This window comes from Eumetopias jubatus, unplaced genomic scaffold (assembly GCF_037043125.1).
Source record: "Eumetopias jubatus isolate StellerSeaLion01/CBP00866 unplaced genomic scaffold, mEumJub1_p1.0 scaffold_12, whole genome shotgun sequence".
Classification (NCBI taxonomy): Eukaryota; Metazoa; Chordata; class Mammalia; order Carnivora; family Otariidae; genus Eumetopias; species Eumetopias jubatus.
Genome location: NW_028274818.1, coordinates 78,061,151 through 78,077,010, shown reverse-complemented (window position 1 = coordinate 78,077,010; position 15,860 = coordinate 78,061,151). Strand labels below are relative to the sequence as shown.

General features: G+C 58.0%; 1 protein-coding gene across 5 annotated transcripts in view; it reads right to left on the bottom strand.

Annotated features, from left to right (window-relative positions):
• Nucleotides 1-4,405: 4,405 nt before the first annotated feature.
• The window catches only part of CLEC16A (C-type lectin domain containing 16A), a 200,290-nt gene continuing 188,835 nt past the window's right edge, over nucleotides 4,406-15,860 (bottom strand). For 4 of the 5 annotated variants that reach the window (XM_028117471.2, XM_028117473.2, XM_028117472.2 and 1 more), the window contains one exon: nucleotides 4,406-7,753. In XM_028117471.2, coding sequence (XP_027973272.1) covers nucleotides 7,428-7,753 — 326 coding nt within the window. In that variant the 3' untranslated portion in view covers nucleotides 4,406-7,427. Of the gene's footprint in view, nucleotides 7,754-11,100; nucleotides 11,271-15,860 lie in introns of those variants that run through there. The other variant, XM_028117474.2, reaches the window with a different exon arrangement.

Sequence of the window (15,860 nt, the reverse complement as noted above, 5' to 3'; positions counted from 1 at the left end):
AAGTAATTGGAGGTGTGACAAGTGCCAGGAAGGAAACCGGTGGAAGCTGGTAGAAGAGAGCAGGGGGCTGACGTTGGGAAACAGGCTCTGGCAGGTGACAAGCGTGCAGTGCTGGGGCGGCCGGGGGTGTAGCTGCTGCAGGTGCCCAGGTGGGGGAGGGTCGCCGGGAAGGAAGGTGGGTGCACGGGGCCTGTCCCAGGAAAGGGCTCGGTCTTCCGGATGTGGCTGCAGTGAGGGATGGAGCGTGACCAAGGCTCGTTCTCATCTCGACTGCCCTTCGGTCAGCTGCGGGCCGTACAAGGACTCCATGGCTCAGCCCCACCCCAGAGGCGCTGGCTCGAGGCACCGGAGAGGGGCCTGGGCATCGGGTACTTTACAAAGCCCCTCCTTGCCTCTAGCCAGGCTGCTGCTGAGGACTTCCAGCAAGGTGCCCCCAGGCCAGGCCGGGTGTCGGGTGCTCGGCTTACTTGTCCCCACCACACCACCGAGGCCCCTGCCAGGGCTGGTCCCGGTTTACCCACGCGCTCAAGGCCGAGTGGCTGAGGAGTAACGGTGCAGGGACCTGAACCTGGTCCGCTGGCTCTGAAGCCACTCGGTCCTGCGTGAGGCTCCGTTGGAGGCAGGGATGTATCAGCAGCAGCTGTTCCAGCTCGGACACCTGGGGAGGGTGGGGGGACACAGTTTCTAATGGCGGCAAACTACAGCCCTCAACTGCTCCTGTCCTTGTCGATGGGCCCTGGCAGATTCTTTCAGAGGTCTCTGGCTGCCCTTGGGAAGGGCTGGAAGACACCAGACCGAAGACAAACAGGATGAGCTTCGAGGCTGGAGCGATGGGCACAGACACATGAATGGAACTGGGGCTTTGGGAATTTGGGACTATGTCCAAGAATGGCTCCATCCATCCATCCAACACACATTCAGAGACAGCCCACAGCATGCCGGGTCCTATACCCAGCCTCGGGGAGGCTGGGTCAAATAAGACACAAGCCTTGCCTTTAGGTGAGCCTAATGGAGAAGGAAGATGAAAAAAAAACAAACAAACCACAAAAACAAAAAACCAACCCAAAAACCTGGCACCACCTGTGACCTACGATGTGTGTGCCACAGCAGCGTCCCCAGCTGGTGGCCTGGAGATTTTAAGGCGTCCAAGGACACACACTTCCAAAACGGAGTCCCAGACTGAGCTGCTGCTTCTCTTGGATCAGTCCTTCCGATCCTGTGAGACAGGAAGTCTCGGTTGGGTGCTCACAGGTCTGGAACACTCGCTGGTCTCCCGATTAGAGAGACAGGGCAAGCCTTCGGCCCGGAGCCCATGGCCAGTCATGGGAGGTGGTGCAGACTTAACGTGTATTGTACGTACTTGTACAGAATCTTTAATTTCTGGCAAATATAGTGGGTTGAATGGTGACTCTCCCCCGCCCCCAAAAGATATGTCCCCATCCCCACCCCCAGCACCTGGGAATGTAAGCTTGTTTGGAAATAGGGTCTTTGGAGATGTAATGAAGTTAAGGATCTCTAGGTGAGATCATCCTGGATCAGACGGGGTCCCAAATCCAACGACTGGCATCCTTCTAAGAGAAGGGAGGTCTACATCGGGGGACAGAGGGAGGAAGGACCTCGTGAAGACATGCGCAGAGACCGGAGTGAGGCGGCCACATGCCAGGATGGCCAGCAACACCAGAAGCCAGGAGGGAGGTGGGGAACAGATGCTCCCTCTGAGCCCCCAGAGGAAACCGGCCCACCGACCCCTTGATCTCAGACCTCTGGTCTCCAGAGCGGTGGGAACACATTTGTGTTATTTTGAGCCGCGTGGTTTGTGGTCATTTGTTACGGTGGCCCTGGGAAACACACACAGCAAGTGGGGCTGGTTTTGTGTTTTGGTTTCCAGTGATAAAGTCTCCCCCTTTTTCAGCACATTGAATTTATAAGGTCAGTCAAGAGTCGAGGGAGTGATAGCTCAGGTATGTTGAGGCAGGCACCGTCTGGAGGGAAAGCGGGCTGAGCCAGGTGGCGTGGGGCCCAGGAGCAGGGTGGGCTAAGGGCCACAGCGCTCAGGTTCTGGGGTGGGTGAGGTGCCTGGAGGGCAGGGGGGGCCTCCTGCTGCCCCCCTCTTGCACCTTCGAGTAAATTCCTGGGAAGCCCCACGTGTTCCCGTCTGGGTGATTCAGACCTCTCTTCCTTAGGAGAGAGGCGCTTCAGATAGGGTTTTTTCCCACCGCTCTCAAGGGCCACGAGGTGTCAGGACAGGAGGGGAAGGGGGTTTCCAGCAGGCGGTCGCCGGGAAGCCATCTTCCCTGAGCATGGGACCCAAGGTCATTCGCTGGCAGGATGCTGCCCGCCTGGAGGAGCTCACCTGCTCCTCCACCTTCCAGGTGCCATCAGAAGATGCAGGGACAGGCCGGCCAGGCACCTGCACCAGGGCAGACCCCCGCAGGCCTCAGCTCCTGGCGGACTCCTGCCAGGCACTAGGTGGCCCCTTCTTGCACTGTGAGGGCACACAGTGCTCCGGGTGAAGCCCCTGAGCCTGGCGTGGGTGCTTCCCAGCCTGCCTTACAGACGGGAACCAGGGACTGGGAGAGCAAAGTGACTCGTCCCAGGCCACCAAGCAAGCCCAAGGCCTTTCCCAGGTTTGAGCCTGGGCTGGGAAGGGGGCGGGGGAAGCCGTCACAGAGGGTGTCATGCCCAGAGCTCCCCAGCCCCCTGCCCTGAGCTGAGCCCTTTGCCTGTGTGACTCCCTCCGGCCTCACGACCCTCGAGGAAGGCTCAGTCCTGTCCTTACTTTGCAGACATGGAGACCCAAGCACAGGCAGGTGACCTGGCCGTGGCCATGGCCGCAAGGCTGCTGAGTGCCAGAGTCTGGCTCCAAATTCTGCCCCGTGAGGAGAAGCCGACATTTCTCGAAGAGCCGGGAGGCAGAAGAGGAAAGAGCCACCCCTCTGGGGCCATAAGCACCGCGCGGGGGGCCTTCAACCAGACCATATCTCAGGGTCTCGGGGACTAGCTCTGGGGAAGGGGATGGCTGTGATTGTGGACAAGCGTTCCAGATGGTTCCAGCATCCGTTCACCTGAGAACTACGGCTTCACTTCCTTCTTCCTGTGAACAGCCCAAGGACACTCGGCCCAGCAGCCAAGGTCTCAGATGGCGTGGGCAGCACGAAGCACACAGGCCTGGACTTGCACTCCAGGGCCCTTGGGAAGGTTGCTGAGCCCCACGGGGCCTCCGTTTCCTCATCTGTGTTGCCGGCCCCTGCCCTTCGCCCCTCACTCCCGGTGCCTGTCCCCACAACCCAGGGGCCTGGCCCTTGGCTGGCCCAGAACCCCCTCTGGAGGGAGCCCCCAACACCCGTTGTCCCCAGTTCTGCCCCCTGTGAGGCCTGTCTTCCCCCTTCTCCCAGAGGATCCTTCCAGCAAGTTCCTTTTTCTAAAGTGAAGTCACCGAAACCTGTGCATGCCCACGTGCCCGCAAAGCAGGGCTACTCTGGGGATGGGTGAGGCAGCACCCCCATGCCTTGTGGGCAGGCTTCCGAGGAACTGAGCCCCACCCTCCGCAGCGGCCTCCACCTTCTGCCATAAACGCAACTCCTGGCACGAGGCCAGCATCCCGTTTATGTTCTGGACTCAGTTCAGGTTTTACCTCAAGGCCCAGAAGGTCCTGCCTGTTTCTGGGCCAGGTTTAAGCTGGAGAACCTGTGAACCCATTTCCAGGGATTTCCGGAGCTCACGCAGGTGCTTGTCAATGTGTTCTGGAATGGTGCCCACCCAGGACAGACTTCACCGGACTCTGTCCCTGGCGGCGAGCCCTTCCCACTTCCCCTGGCCCAGCGGCACGTGTGAGCAATGATGCCGAGGCTCCCTGTCCCCGGCCCTCCTGTGCCAGGCCCCATTCCGCAGGTGCAGAACCTGAGGCTTGGACGGAGAGCCCCCTGCACCTCGGTGGGCATGGGGCACCTTCTGAGTGCAGCCAGCCGCCCCTGGGCTCTCCCAGCCCGGCCCCGGCCCCTCCCAGGAGCCGATGGATACCTGGCCCACGGTGCGCGCAGGTAGAGGCCCTGCCGCCGCAACGGACCATGGGGTGAGGCTGCAGAGAACCTTCCCGTTGCCGGGCCACAGCCTCCCTACCACAGTGCCACGGAGCAGCACCCACATTCCTGGTAACTTTCTTTTATTGCCAAGTTCAAATTTACCAGGAAGTTCCAGTTTTCATTTCCACCCTCGTGTTCAGTGCCCACAGAACATGAGTCACGCTGGCGAGAGCGGGTACTTCCCTGGAATGGTCCCTTAGCCCAGAAGCGTGAGGGCTTCCTAACCCCTGCTCCTCCTTGGGACAAGAATTATTTACCTATTTTCACCTCAGGGGGAACGAACATAAGGAACCCTGATAGTTTATGCCCAATGTCAACATGACTACATTAAGTATTTCTTATTTATTGCGTCTAGAGAAAAAGATGAGAATCCGTTCACGCCGTGCCTTTATTTCTAACAGTGCATCGTGAGACCTTAGAGAAATCTAGTGTATGTCTTTAACGAGGTAGGTCTCTTCACTCCCGCCTGGGGGGGGGGTTTGCTAATGCAGGGGCTGGGGGTGGGGGGAGCTGCCTTCTGCAGAGAGCAGGGAACAGACAGGCTGGGCGGAGGAAAGGGAGCAGGGAAGGCCTGCAGTGGTGGACGCCCTCCTCCTGCCCCTCCCTGGGATGGCGTCTCTGCCCCACATCCTTGCTCGGGCTTTGGGGCTGGTGCTGGAGAGCTCCTGGCCTCACCCCATCTGACCTTCAGCGAGAGGTGCCCTCGCTCGTGCGAGCCCCTACACTGTAAGGACATATGCTTCTCCACACAACGTTCAAAGCTGAGGTCTGAGGGTTCATGCGGCCAACCCTGCCCCTGACTTCGCAAACCCAATGGGCCCAATGGACTTGAGGAGGGTGGGACGTGGAGACAGATGGTAGGCCGCGTGGGCTTGCCGAGCTTGGCCCCAGAAATCTGAGTCCAGGAGGGCACGGTCCCCACTCCTGCTCTGCAAGGACTCATGGCTCTACCTCTCTCTGCCCGGCCCCAGAGTCCCGGCACTCCCTGTCTGGGCTGGCCTGCCTCGGAGAGCCCCTGCTGTTAGGTTTGCGGGGTGCTCCCCAAGACACAGCGTGCCCGCGGCCACCATGATGGTCAAGACCTAGCAAGGCAGGTCCTTCATCAGAGCCAAGATGGCTGCCTGCCTCCTGCAGACCCCAGACCTCCTCATACAAGGACACATGCATCCTCCTCACCCGCACGCAAGGTGACAGGGGGCCCCTGGTTAACGAAGTCCCCACCCCACGCCCCAAGGCGTCCTGCTGGGGCAAGCCGCAGGACCCACGCTGCAAGCCCACCTCCGGGGCATGCCTGCCCTCGGCAGGTGGCACGTTTCGTTCGACTCCACCCTCCGGGTCTCGGCAATGCTGCCGCAGGACCTCCCACCGTGCTGTCCCCAACTCCTTCAGTGCTCGGTGGCTGTGGAGCTGCTGGGAGCCACTGGATTTCAGAGGGCAGGCCGGTGGTCCTGGAGGGGGGCCTGTTCTTTACAATAATGCCACCGGGCTGGGAAGTTACTTGCCTTCCGTCATTTCTGCTGCCCCAGAGTCCCTGCAAAACCAGAGCGCCAGCCCGCTCTTCTATCCAAGCAAAGGATCCAGTAGGATGGGTGGCCGGCTGCAGGCCTCTGTGGCTGATGACATGCCCTTTCTCGTCAGGGACCGCCTGACCCCTTCTTCCATCCCACCTGCCTCTCCTTGCTGTGGGGCTCTGCGGATGGTCACGGCTCATCCCTCCTGCCAAGGCCCCTGGAATTTCTGCCGGCACGCCTCCTTCTCGGGGCTGGGTCTCTTCCCCATTGAAGCGGGGCGGGCACAGCTAAGCAGAGGGTTTCTCCTGGTGGAGAGCCCCGTCCCCACGGGCGCCACGGCCCTCCTTGGCGGGTTCTGCTGCCACCGCAGGGTGAGGGAGGCCATGAGGCCTGTGGTCCTTGAACAGGCCGACGGTCCCTGGGCCCGGATGTGCTGGCACTGTGGGAGGGCACACGAGGAGGAAAGTGTGGAAGGTTTTGGCGCCGACCCGGGAGAGGCGAAGGTCACCGGGTTGGGCCCGGCTACGCAGACAAGAACGGTGCAGGTGCACGATGAGATACGTCGGAGAACCGGCCCGCGTGCGCCCGGCACAAATGGAGAAGCAACTGGGGAGTTTCCATTTGAAAAATCAGCTTGTGTCGGCAGCGGCAGCCGAGAGGGAGAGCGGCACACCTGAGCTCCCAGGACAACTGGTCGAGACGGGACGTGTCCCTGTGGCGGGCGGGACCTGGCCCTTGGGCATCGCCCTGCATGGCAGCGTGCACACACGTAGACGGGTGCAGGCCACATGGAGGACGGCCTCTGGGGCCTCCTCTTTCCATCATGGCCACGGGGCCGGGGTCTGCGCGGTCCCAGATGGTTCTCTCTAGACAAAGAGAGGTGGTAAGAACTGAAGGTGATGCTGGGAAGCCGTCCTGACTGGTTTCAGTCCAGAGAGATGAAGGATGGGTCCTGAGTGGGGAGCTGGCTGCATCGGCCCCTTTCCTGGGAAGTTTTTTTCAGGAAACAAGGCAAGGTGCCTTGGCTACCGCGACAGAGAAACTTTTGGCCCTCTCAGCTCTGGGTGTACCTGAGAATACATGTATCTCCCTTATCTTTGTTTAAAAAATAAGCTAAACTTTCCAGGAAGGTACTTATCATTTCACAGGCTCGCAGTTAGCGAGTGGTAGAGAAGGAAACAGGGAAAGCCAGACGGAGAGCTTTAGAACACAACGCTGGGAAGTTCGAGGGAAAATGAAAATGAAAATGAAAATGAAATCTTAACAGTAATATTATACTTTTAACATGACGTCAAACCTTAAGGGCTGAGGATTCTTTTTTTGGACTTATTATTTTTTTTAAATAGATGCTTTTTAAATAAATGCTTTTTATCTGCTGCCAAAAGCGGAAATAAATATCCAAAGGAGATGCTTATCCAAGTTTGTTTCTCTACAAATTTCTACCCAAAGTGACTTGGTCCAGTTGTTCCGGGCACACTGGGCGTGGTGGCCGAGGAGCTCCCAGACCGGGGTGGCTGGCTGATGAAGAGAGGGGGCGGGGGTCCTGCCACCCCAGGGTCATCAGGCTCAGAGACCAGGACGCTGCCCTCCTCCCGGAGGCAGCTGCCTGGTCATCTGGGCTCACTGGGGTGTCTCCCCCAGGTCCAGCCTGCTCTCCAAGAGGTGCAAAGTGAAGCGGGGAATTCAAACAGAGTGAAGGAGCACGAGAAGAGATGGCAGCCGTGGTTCCTGGGGCCGCGGGGACAGTGGGTGCTCCCGATGTGTCTCTGAGTCAGCTGTACTGGGTCCCTGCCAGCAGGCCCACACACACAAAGGGAGGCCACTCGGCGCCCGCTCAGTGCTCGGCGGGGCCCGTTGGCTCCGGGTGTGCGGCCTCCTCGCCTAGCTGCGCGGGGATGCCGGTGAGGGTGCGGAGGCTATGGGGGTCGACGGGGGGGATGAGGGTCAGCGACTCCACGCTTAGCGTGTCGGCAGTGTCCTCACAGAGCAGGGAGATGGTGGGCTGCTGGGCGGGGATGAGGCTGGGGGACAGGTTGACTGTCTCCGTGTCTGCGCTCCTTGCCAGGCTCTTGCTGGGTCTGGCCTCTGCGTCCATGTCGCTGATGATCACCAACTGGCTGGGGAGATGAGGCTGAGGCTGTTCCATAGTCACGGGGTCATCTGGGCGGGGGGGAGAAAGAACAAGGGTACACTTAGCCCCGGGACACTCTGTTCCCGTCCTGCACAGAGGCCCAGGGACATCTGGGTGGGAGATGGTGGTTCTGGGGCGGGGGGGACAGCTTGTCTCCACTTCCTCCTTCTGGGGACACAGGAGCTGGTAAATCCAGTCTTCCCTAGGCCTGGGGAGAAATCTGTCAGGGCCCAGGGTTACCCTGACCTGTGATGTGAGAGAACAATTAGGGGCTTGTGCAGAATCAATGGGCAGAGTATGGCGCCAGGAAGTGGCCTGGGTGGGCTCCCTGTTAAGGGAGAGTCTTGGACCACCTGCCCAATGAGTAAATATATGTTTAGGGAGGAAATGGGCTTGGGTGTGCTTATCACTTCAGGCCATTTCCAGAGCCTACATTTGGTACATTTACCCAAGGGGGAACTCACTGTGATATTAAAAAACAAAACAAAACAAAGCAAAACGACAAAAAGGAATTCTATGGAACTTTTCAGCTTGCCAAACCAAAACAAAACCTCAGACTGTGGTTCGTCTCTCCTGCTCCTTCCCTGTGAGCTCAGTTAGCACCCAGACAGGGGCCATTCGGATCCTGAGTGTCCCTACGGTGGTCACGGAGAGAAACCACGGTAGCGGGAGGGCAGGGGACGCTCCGCCCAGTGCAGTGTATTTTTGAAGTGGCAATTTCTTTTTTTGGTGCTTTTCAAAATCCTTGATTAGATTACAGACAAATGGCCTATCTGCTTTCCCATGACAAGTTTGCCTGGACAGGAACAGCAGCTGAGACTGGTGCTCACCGTGGAAAACATCCTCCGGGCTTTAAGCGCCGGTAATCTGAAAGCATCGACAAGGCGGCCGAGGGCAGCTCGATGGGAAAGCAAATACCTTATTTGTACAGATTTTGGGGTTGACCAGGCATCAGCAGAAGGTGCTGATGACAAGGTGTTGAGCCATGAGTCGGAAAGCACTCTGGACCCTGGGAAGGATGGTAGACATGTTTTCTTCGATGTGATTCAAGTTAGGTTCTTTTTTTGTTTTTAAAGTTAAGCCAAAACAAAACAGGGCTGCAAACTGAACATACAGCAAGAGAACGGAAAAACCAAAAGCAAAAGAAAACCGAAGGGCATAAAGAATGGGACGCAGAAGAGGATCCCCACCACGGAGAGAAAGCACGAGCAACAGATCGAGCTTCCCAGAGAAGGCGACGGCGTTTCTTCCCCCAAGGCTCCTGGGCAAGACAAGCTCTCAAAGATTCCATATAATCCCTTCCTAAGGCCTTTTGTTGTCCTTCCTTTTATTGTTATTATGTACCTATCTATTTTTAAAGAGAAATAAGGCCCAGGGAAAACCACTGCACAGGGCTTTGGGTCGGCCCTCGCTCCAGGGGTGGGGTGGCGGTGAGCACGAGCGGAAAATGTGATTCAGGGTGTGAGCCGAGCCCAGAAACGCTGAATAAACACTCCACGCGCATTCTGGTTTCTCTGCATCTCACTGAGTTCGCTCCATTCAGCGAGGACACCCTTGCATGCACAGGCTCACGTTCTGGCCCCGCACGATCTACCTGCTGCTCATCAGAGCGTGTGGGACTCTGTGCAGGCTCACCTGCTCTGGCTTCTTCCGCCTGGCTTCCGGGGAGGGTGGGCATGGCTACGGGCCTGCATACCTACGGATCCAACACGTAAGCTCAGCTGCTGACAAGGCAGTTCTGAAATGACTAATTCTCCAAATGGCACTTTTGTGCCATCTGGAGACAGAACTGCCAAGCATTACCTTTATGTTCTCTTGAAACTTCTTGTAAGAGTTCCCTCTTGGCTCATTTGCATGCAGATATTCAAAAAAGCTGGCAAATCTCTTTCCCTGATCCCTAATGGGGTTTTTGGTGATAAGCATAATCAAGGATATGGGAAATTTGCCATCAAATATATTTAAAAACCAGCAAACCAACAGACAATATTACACACACACACAATTGGTGTCTTCTTTAAGAACCAACAATTTTTATTAAAAGGGTTGGGTTTTTTTTCCCCTTAAAAATAGCCTTTTTCCATTTTTTATTGGGTAAAAATAACCTCTCACCCGTCATCCACAACCCTTACTTCTTTTTTTAAACTAAGAATTGCTTCCTGAATGTGAGCTACAAACGTATCCATTCCAAGGGGAACAAAAAAGGAGATCTTTTTCACCACGGGAAAATTACCCAACGAAGACACATGTTCTGGTCCAGGGCTGAGCCCTTGGTTTTGCCTGTCTGCTGGTATTTTCGGCTCGAAGGCCACAGAGAGGGGCCTGGCCTCGAACATGAGAGATTTGGAGAACATTCTGGTTTCCTGGCCAGGAGCCAGGGAGAAGAGTGGAGGCCTGAGCGGGAAGTCCTGGATGTCCAGGGTTCTGTGAGAGACGCTTGGTCTCCCGAGGCTCTGCCTGTAGCTGACACCGAGGCAGTGGGTCCCCGCGTCCCTGGCCAGCATCCTCCAGAAGCTGATCTCTGGCTTTGGGGCAGGGGCTTGGCTGGCCCTTGCGGAGTGATGGTTTCCAGGAAAACTTTGGGGCTGTTGTGCTCAGGCTGGGAGAGTGGGACTGAGAGAGAGTGTGAGTGTGAGTGTGTGTGTGTGTGTGTGTGTGTGTGTGTGTGTGTGGTGGCGGGGGGGGGGGGGGGGGCAGCAGAGCATAGCAGGGCAAAGGGCAGAGCTCAAAGGAAGCAGCTTTTAAATGCAAAAGAAGGCAAAAGGCTCCCGACTGGCCAGTGGGAGGCCAGCATGGGAACCCCTAAGGGAAGGTGGGGAAGGTGGTGGGGGAGGTGGGGGGCAGGCAGCAGCTAGGGGCCCTGCGCAGGGAACCCGCGTCTGTGGCCACCTGGAACACTGCATCTAAGTACGGGGGATGATGGAGTCACCCTGCCCATACCTGTGGGGGAACCGGCTCTGGTCTCTGGCTGAGGCGGGACTGAATCTAACACTGAGCTTTGAGCAGGGTCGGGGGAGAGTGGGGAGGGGGGGACGAGGAAGAAAAGAAAAAGGGAACCTAGCTGACTTCTCGGTTGCTTTTTGCAAAATCTGCTGCTCAACCCTCGTGGCCTAACGCAGGGACCCCCCCCCCCCCATCCCGCACAGACTGGGCTGGAGAACCACCCCCCCCCCCCCCGCCCCGCACTGGGTGTCCACGGAGAAGGACGGCGCTTCCAGGCTGCCCAAGGCTCGAGGGCAGGGGATGCGGGCCCCAGCCCAGGTGAGGCTGCAGGGGAACGGAAGAACAGGCTTCGCGGAAGCTGGGGAGATGGCCGCTTGGAGGGGGCAGCACAGCCCTGGTCCCCTGAGGCCCCGCGAGGTCCCCCGAGGCCCAGGAAGGCGGTGGCGGGGCGTGTGGGCCGCACAGGCTAGCGGACGAGACCTGCCTGAGTCGCCTGCGGGAGGTGCCGTGCCAGCTGCCGTTGGAAGCACTAAACCCAGTGGCCGCCGTGACTGTCGGCCTCCGACAGGCTGAACACTCGCCGGCGTCCTTTCCTGCCATTCCTGACTAGAGGCAAACACAGCGACAGGTCAGAGAAAGCCTTCAACCGCGCGACAGAGAAAGGGGGCCCGGAGAGGGGCGTGGAGCTGTGATGGATGCCCGGCCCGGACGAGAGCTCCAGGGGAGCGGGGCGCCGTCACCACGGCGAGGGGCCCAACCGTGTGCCCACTCGTGGGGCCCACTCGAGGGACAAGACGGCGAAGGCTCAGTCCTGTTGGAAAGGAAAGACTGGGAGTGGTCGGCCACGTGTGGTGTCGGTCGGCGAGAAACGTCCAGGGACAGAGGGAGAGAGGGACAGAGCCGCCGGGCAGATCCACACACGAACCAGCAGCGAGCACGAGGGCCCTGCTTCCTTGGGACCGTCTGAGGAGGGAAGGCCGTGTGGCTGGGGGACGGGAGCCCAGCGGGCTAGAGAAACAAGCAGATTGCCGCCCTCCGACCGATGAGGCCCCGAGCTTCCTGATGTCACCACACTAAAGCCAACAGCACAGCTCGGGGAGCTCTGGGCAAGCCCTGGACCCCTCCCCGGCCACACTCCAGAAGACACTCGGCAGCTCTGCCCCTTTGGAGACCAAGGCCAAGCCACAGCAGGAAGGCCTGAGACCAGGTGCCGAGCGGCCAAGGTGGGGGGGTTCTAATCAGCTGAAACAAAAATGTTAGGAGCATCTCCCTAGGAAGGAAGGAACCGTACTCTTGGACACAACCTTGAGGTTCGAGCCAAGGTGAAAATTAATGCAACAGAACACAACGTGAATATAACCTAATGCGGCACGGGGCTATGCGCTTAAAAGTCGTTACGATGGTGCATCGTGTGGTATGTGTATTTCACCACGATAAAAAAAAAATTAATGCCATGGAGAAAACTGGGGAGAAAAGAACAAGCCTTGCTTGGGGTTTCTGTCCTTCAGGTCCTGCCTGACTGGTAACCGAGTTCAGTGACACGTGGGTCAGTCTTGGGCTGTCTGGCTCCCACTGGGCCCGAAAGGGACCGAGCACTGGGGGATAAGGTGATGTGTTCAGACAGCCCAGGCGGCCGGTGAGGATGGGGAGAGCAGGACCCCGCCCCTGCCAGGCCTCAGCCCGGGGCTTCCAGGGGCCAGACCCTTCCTTCTTCCTATAAAACCCTGCGGTAAGGTCAAAGCGCTCATTCCATGGGCCCTGAAAACGGACGACGGAAAGAGCAGGCTGGACTTCACGCTGACTTCATTTTTTAACAAACGATTGTCTCTTATCTGAGCCTCACGCAGGGCGTGCGGCTGCAAGCATGTGCACTGGATGTGTGTGAGCGTGCATCTGCCTGTGTGTACGTGCGTGTGACGGGCTGTAACCCAGAAAGTTTTTCTAAAGTATTCCTACCGGCCCTACGTTTGGTTCCAAATTGGGTCTATTTTCTCTTTCCCGCCATACGTTCTCTGCAATTTCTGCTTCTCAAAACCATCAAGTGTTTAAGGAAAAAAACCCCTGCTAATTCCAACTCTATAATTTTCTCAGTGAAGAGCAAGCTGAGGCCTATCAGGCCGGCTGCACTGGACAGGTGGGCGACAAGATGCCAGGTCCCAGGAGGCTGCCCAGGGCACCGGTCTCCCCAGGAAGGCTTGAGGGTCTCATTGCACTTTCTATAAAGGACATGGGGAACAGGTCAACTTGCGCATCAGCTGTTACAACTGGACAATAATTCCCTCGGCACAGCCTTAACAGGTGAATAAGTAACCACGAAAATAAAATACCCTTGCTCCCAACTCCTTCTAGCTGGTTTCTCTGGTTACCAGGGAATTCAGTTGTGACCTGGTAACCAGGTGTCTCTTGGCCCTGATTTGAGGTCCAGCACTTGCAAAAAAGCCACTCACAGGCATCCACACTCTGTCCCTGGCATGTGGAGGAGACTCAGAAGCAGGTGTTCCCAGCACAGAGGGCAAACCAGTGACCCTCTGGGCGGGTTCCTTCCCACTGTGGTGAGGGGCCCTCTGCCAGCGCTGGGCCACGGGCTTAGGCCCCCACGGGCACATGCGCTGTTCCTCAAAAACAGGCCGCCCCTTGGGGTCTGTATCTGGAAGGGCAGGATTTATGGGTAGACCCCAGGGACAGTTCTCAACTGGACACTTGCGTGCGGTCATCTGGTAGACCTTGGTCTCCCCTGCTAGCCTGTGTGTTCCTTTGTCACCTTCTATCCCCAGTGCCTGCACATAGTGGGGACTCAACAAAAACCTGTTTGGTTAGAAAACGTTAATGCAGTGGAGATAGGGCCCCAAGGCCAGCAGAGATGAGATGCAGAGAGAGGCTGGACGTGAGGGCCACCCTTGGAGGGACCCTAGTGAGATCAGGTCTGACATCCACAAAACCTGCATCACTCCGACTCAAGATCCCGTGGGCAGCTGAGAAAAATCTGTATTTGGGATAAAAAGGGCTTCTTGCAAACCCAGGCAGAGAACCTTGAGGTCCCCTGGGCTGGACAGAGGGGCGGGGGGTGGGAAACAACCAAGTATCAAAAGAGTTTTACGCCCTCATTTGGGGATGACCCCATTTGGGCTGGCAGAGGAGATGGATGGGGCCCTCTGGGGTCCACTGTGTTGCTGACTTGGGGGACCAGCAGGCTTCCCCCCACAGGGGCCACATGGCCCAGCCTTGGTTGACTGGGGCGGCACAGTTGCCAGGGTCTCTGTGCATGGGCTGTGGCTTTTCGTGTGGTTTCTAGAGCAAGCACACACACTGGAAGGAGAAATGCATGTACTCTGTGGGCTGCCCCCCGACGGAGATCTGAACCTGAGGTCCAGGGCTCTGCAGTGCCCCGCAGAGGCACGGGAGACAGACTTAGGAACTGCAGGGATATTCTGAGGGGTGATTTCAGAAGGTGGACCACGGGTTCTAGAATTACTAAGGCTGGGGCCCGTGGTGTGTGGGCTCCTCGGTTTCCTGGTTGCACTGTCGTGGCCAAGCCGTGCGATCCTTCTGAGCCCCCGTGTTTTCAACCGTCCAGCATGAGGTAGAGGGTGGCAAGTCTCAGTGAGGGGGTGTCTGTCCAGTGTTTGTGAGCACAGTGCCCGGCACACGGGGGGATTAGGAGGTACGTCTGTTGGGCCTCGATGGAACAGGTACACAGCATGCACCGCATGCGCACGGAGAAGGGTGTGCAGTGGGTGCCCGTGCCCCATCTACGGCTAGGATAGTGTAAGGCTCACCCCTGGCTTTCAGGGATATCCTTGGATAATTCTGGGGTTCAAAGCCGCAGAGTCACAGAAAGCTGGGCCTGTCTCGTCCCCTGATGGATGGCATCTGTCGTCTGCTTCTCCAACCAAACACCTGCCCGTGCAAAGTGTCGCTTTGAGAGCAGAGAAGCCACTGGAGCTAATTCTGGCTGCAAGGGGCCTGGCAGCGGCTCTCCCCACGGGGAACTTCCTGGACTCAGAAACTCTGGAAGTACAGGGCTGGGGATGCCTCTGATTCAGCACTGTGTCCTCCAAAACGACTTGGGAAGACAAGTGGCCCCTTGACTGGGCCGCAGCTGTCTTCTGCTGCCCCGGCCCGTCCTGCTGCCCAGCTGGCCCTGCAGGATGCCGCCTCCGGCCAACTACGGCCAGACCCCACGGGCGGAGCTTCTGCCCATTAGAAGTCTGAACACCAGGCCACTGCTCCGGGCCGACATCAACTCAGGAAAGTGGCCGAAGAGCACCTGTCCTGAAAACACCTCCCTTGCAGCCTCTGCTTCCTGTCCAGCACAGCCCGGGGAGACAGTAGGCGCGTGGCGGCACCATCTGGGGAGGCCTGCCCTTACGAGGAACACGGAAACCTCCTGTGCTGTGCTGTGGATGGGACCCAGGAGGCTGGAGCCTGGCCTGGAAGGTGGCCATTGAGAGGCCAAGTGAATGGTGGCCCTCCCAAAACCTGCCACCCCGGCCTGTGACTCCTCTCGCCGGGCCCCTGTGACAGGGAGCAGCGCATGGGTTCCAATGCTCTCTCTTCCCAGGGATCAGGAGCTGGGTCCTCAGTCGAGAGTGAAGGGCAGGCTGCCTGACAGGCTGGCCCTTCGTCAGGGGGTGAGTTACTTCAGTGTCTGCAGAGACTCAGACAGGCAGGCTGGGCCACAAGCTTTTACTGTCAGGCAGCATAAAAAATGGGGCCTCACACACTTGCCTCCGCAGGCCTGCCAGGGACGCATGGAACGGGGGCAGACACCCAGGAGAGCCTGACCATCACTTATCAACTGGTGCTGCCTGGCTACCTGACAGCCAGGCTGACAGCCCCTGCATTTCTCAGATGAGAACACAGGTCACTGGCACCATGCGGGGGATGGTGGTGGTAGGGACAGAGGGGCTGAGGGAGGCCAAGAGAAAAAAAAATTCGCCTCCTGGGGACCCTGAGCCTCTGGGGGAAGGTGCAGAGCCGAAGCCCCAGGGGCCGCGCTCACGTGAACATCTGCAAACACAGACCTGATTTTGACGATTGTGGGTCTTGGCTGGTTTCAGTTTTAGGCAAAGAAGTACACGGCTCGTTTGTTTGCTTAGCTGTTGTCTGTGCCTTCTTAAACATGAAAGAAAGGCGTACACAGCTCCATTGGGAAGAGAGCTTCACCCCAAACGCAATCGTCAGGCTAAGTGTGTT